This window comes from Xiphophorus couchianus, chromosome 11 (genome assembly GCF_001444195.1).
Source record: "Xiphophorus couchianus chromosome 11, X_couchianus-1.0, whole genome shotgun sequence".
Lineage (NCBI taxonomy): Eukaryota > Metazoa > Chordata > Actinopteri > Cyprinodontiformes > Poeciliidae > Xiphophorus > Xiphophorus couchianus.
In genome coordinates, this window is record NC_040238.1 from 14,325,700 (window position 1) to 14,328,670 (window position 2,971).

General features: G+C 43.2%; 1 protein-coding gene across 1 annotated transcript in view; it reads left to right on the forward strand.

Moving 5' to 3' along the window:
• The window catches only part of cdx1b (caudal type homeobox 1 b), an 11,757-nt gene extending 9,364 nt beyond the window's left edge, over window positions 1–2,393 (forward strand). The window contains exons 2-3 of the mRNA XM_028030551.1: window positions 99–247; window positions 459–2,393. Coding sequence (XP_027886352.1) covers window positions 99–247; window positions 459–677 — 368 coding nt within the window. The 3' untranslated portion in view covers window positions 678–2,393. The remainder of the gene's footprint in view (window positions 1–98; window positions 248–458) is intronic.
• Window positions 2,394–2,971: the final 578 nt, after the last annotated feature.

The window sequence follows — 2,971 nt, forward strand, 5'->3', positions numbered from 1 at the left end:
ATGGATGGATGATGGATGGATGATGGATGGATGTTGGTGGGTCATGTGACCTGTCAGGTTCTCCTCTCTCAGCCTCTCCTCTCCTCTTTGTGTTCCAGATGGTAAAACTCGGACCAAGGATAAATATCGGGTGGTGTACACCGACCATCAGCGGCTGGAGCTGGAGAAGGAGTTCCACTACAGCAAGTACATCACCATCCGGAGGAAGGCGGAGCTGGCCACGGCGCTCAGCCTATCAGAGAGACAGGTACGCTCCGATCGGGTCCACTCTGCTCCGAACCGATCCGATCAACAGGAAGTACGTCCCCAGCTTCCTGTTTGAGGCTCTGTGTAGATCTCTCTGTTTTTAACCGATACGATATCATGTAAAAGTTTGTCGTTCATCTTTGCGTAAATCATCTGGAAACTCAAACCGACCAGCCGCTTTCTGCAATACCAACGTTCTGATCCGTTTCCAGGTGAAGATCTGGTTCCAGAACCGCCGAGCGAAGGAGAGGAAGATCAACAAGAAGAAGCTGCAGCAGCCGGCCTCCTCCACCACGCCCACCCCCCCCACCTGCAGCACCGGAGGGGGCGCGCTCAGCAGCAGCAGCGTCACCATGGTTACCAGCAGCAGCGGCAGCAACGGGCTGGTGTCTCCATCTTCTCTGACTCTGAACATCAAGGAGGAGTACTGAGGGCTATAACTGCAGAATGAGTCGTCCTTCCACCAAACTTTCTCTGGCTGTTTGATCCGGAATGGCTGAAAAAACTCTGATTGGTCCAGAACTCGGCTCCTCTGGTGGTTGGACCAATCAGCTCCAGACTCGGGGTTCAAAGGTCGCGGAGCTTCAGGAAGAACTGCTCTGGTTTCTGATTGGCTGACAGGAGGTCAGGTGAACCCTGAGCTCCTCCTAGGTTCTGGTAGAGCTGCTGGACCCGACCCGCTCTTAACAGAACCTGAGACCTTCAACCAACAGCAGAGACTGCTATCACCTCTGACCTCTGACCTGGATCTGGACCTCCTGACTCATCGTTACGTTTTTTTTTTTTTTTTACCTTCAGACAGTTCAACAGCTGATGGTAAAACTAATGGTCAGAACCAGACGGTTCTGATGGCTCTGGTTGGTTCTGGTGATTTTGGAAACTTCAATCAGAACCATTTTCCATTTCTTCTGGATTTAAAACTCTGAAGTTTTTTTTCCTCCATTCAACAAGAAATAATTTAAAACTGTATTAAAATGAAAAACACAACTTTTCCTAAAACTGAAGTAATTGCTTTTATAGGCTGTTTTATTTTCTAATGTTATTATAACAGTTAATCATTTGGACTCGTGATCATCAGAACCATACATTTTGAATTTTATACATTTGTATAAAGAATTTATCAGATTTATTTATCAGCATGTTTACCAGTCAGTCGTCCCAGAAATGCTAAATATCAATAATAATAATATCAATAATAACTCAATCAATTGAGAAAAATATTTTTATTTTAAAGTTTTAATCCTGAGGATAATTTCCTGTCCAGATTAATATGATCAATATGATCAAAATAATTGCCGTTTTGTCTGAAAAACGTCATAAAAGGTCTAAACTTTTATTAAACACATCCAGATTAAAGTCAAATGTTTATTTATGTATTTTCTTCTTCAGTGATTTTATTTTGGGAATTTGGAGAGTAAAACACAAAGAAAGAACTAGAAACAGGTTTTTATGTTTAATTAGAAAAGAATGAAAACATAACAATAACTGGAATGTTTATTTAATCCTTCATGAAACGTCTGAAGGAAAGTTGATGCAATCCGCATAAATATTATGACATCAGACGTCCTGAAAACAATTAATGAGCTGTTAAAAAAAGATAAAGTAAAATAATCCACAGATTTAAAAAAAAACAACACACAAACAGTTTAGATATTAAAACATGATTACAAAATAAAGAGTCAGGGAACCAGTAACTGGTAACCAGTGGTCCGGTCCAGTCTATGAAAACATTAATCATTAATAATTAAACTTCCTATTTCTGGCGGACCAATCAAAGCCTCTCCTCCCGTAGTTTCCATGGTAGCAGCGTCTTGAGAGAAGTTCTGGAGGGAGAATCTGGACCAGAACTTTAATTGGTCCGGTTCCATCGATCCAGTAAAACCGGGAGGGAAAAAGTTTCCAACTCAACGTTTCAACATTCCGAAGCTGAAATGTTTGGAACCAGAACTCCAGCAGATCCTGACCCGCCTGGTGGTTCTGATCAGGTTCAGGTTCTGGTCCAGTTCTGTAGGAACCGGGTTCTCCAGAAGTTCTCTGCTGATGTTTGTTTTTGCTCTGATTTCCTGTAAATGTTGGTGATTTTAGAATTCATCATTTGTACATTTCAAATGTCGTTTTTATTAAAAACTAAAAGTTTTATTGTGAAAGTTTGTGTTGGTGTTCTTGCCCTGCTGTCCTGGACTCCTGGAGTCCAGAACCCAGAACCCAGACCCCAGACTCAGAACCCAGACCCAGTCAGGATGTTCTGGTAGAGTAAACGTCCTGTTCCTGCTGATCGGCTCACCTCGACGCTCAGAGACCAAATGTTTCAGGAATCAGAATTTAAACCAGACAGAACCAGCAGACATGTTGGTGGAACCACTGAACCGGGCCTGATCGGACCTGGAGTATCGATTGTCTGATTTTAATAAGCTGTTCTGGAGTTCTGCTCAAACAGAACCATGTTTGCTGAGCGGCGCATCGGTTGAGGTGTGGCGTCCAAAGGGCAAACACAGGATCTGCTATCTGTCCACACTGAGACCTTTGTCCTCCAACAACAGCCCTATCTGACGCTGATACACACTATCTGCAGCGCGCGCGTGTGTGTGGGGATGTGTGTGTCTGTGTGGCAGCTAACCACGGAGTCCGGCGTCTTGAACTTGAGACCTTCGTTCTGTGACCAAATGAAACAGATCTTCAGGAATCATTTGTCTTGAAACTCCTAGAAATCAAAAGTTTTAAAAAT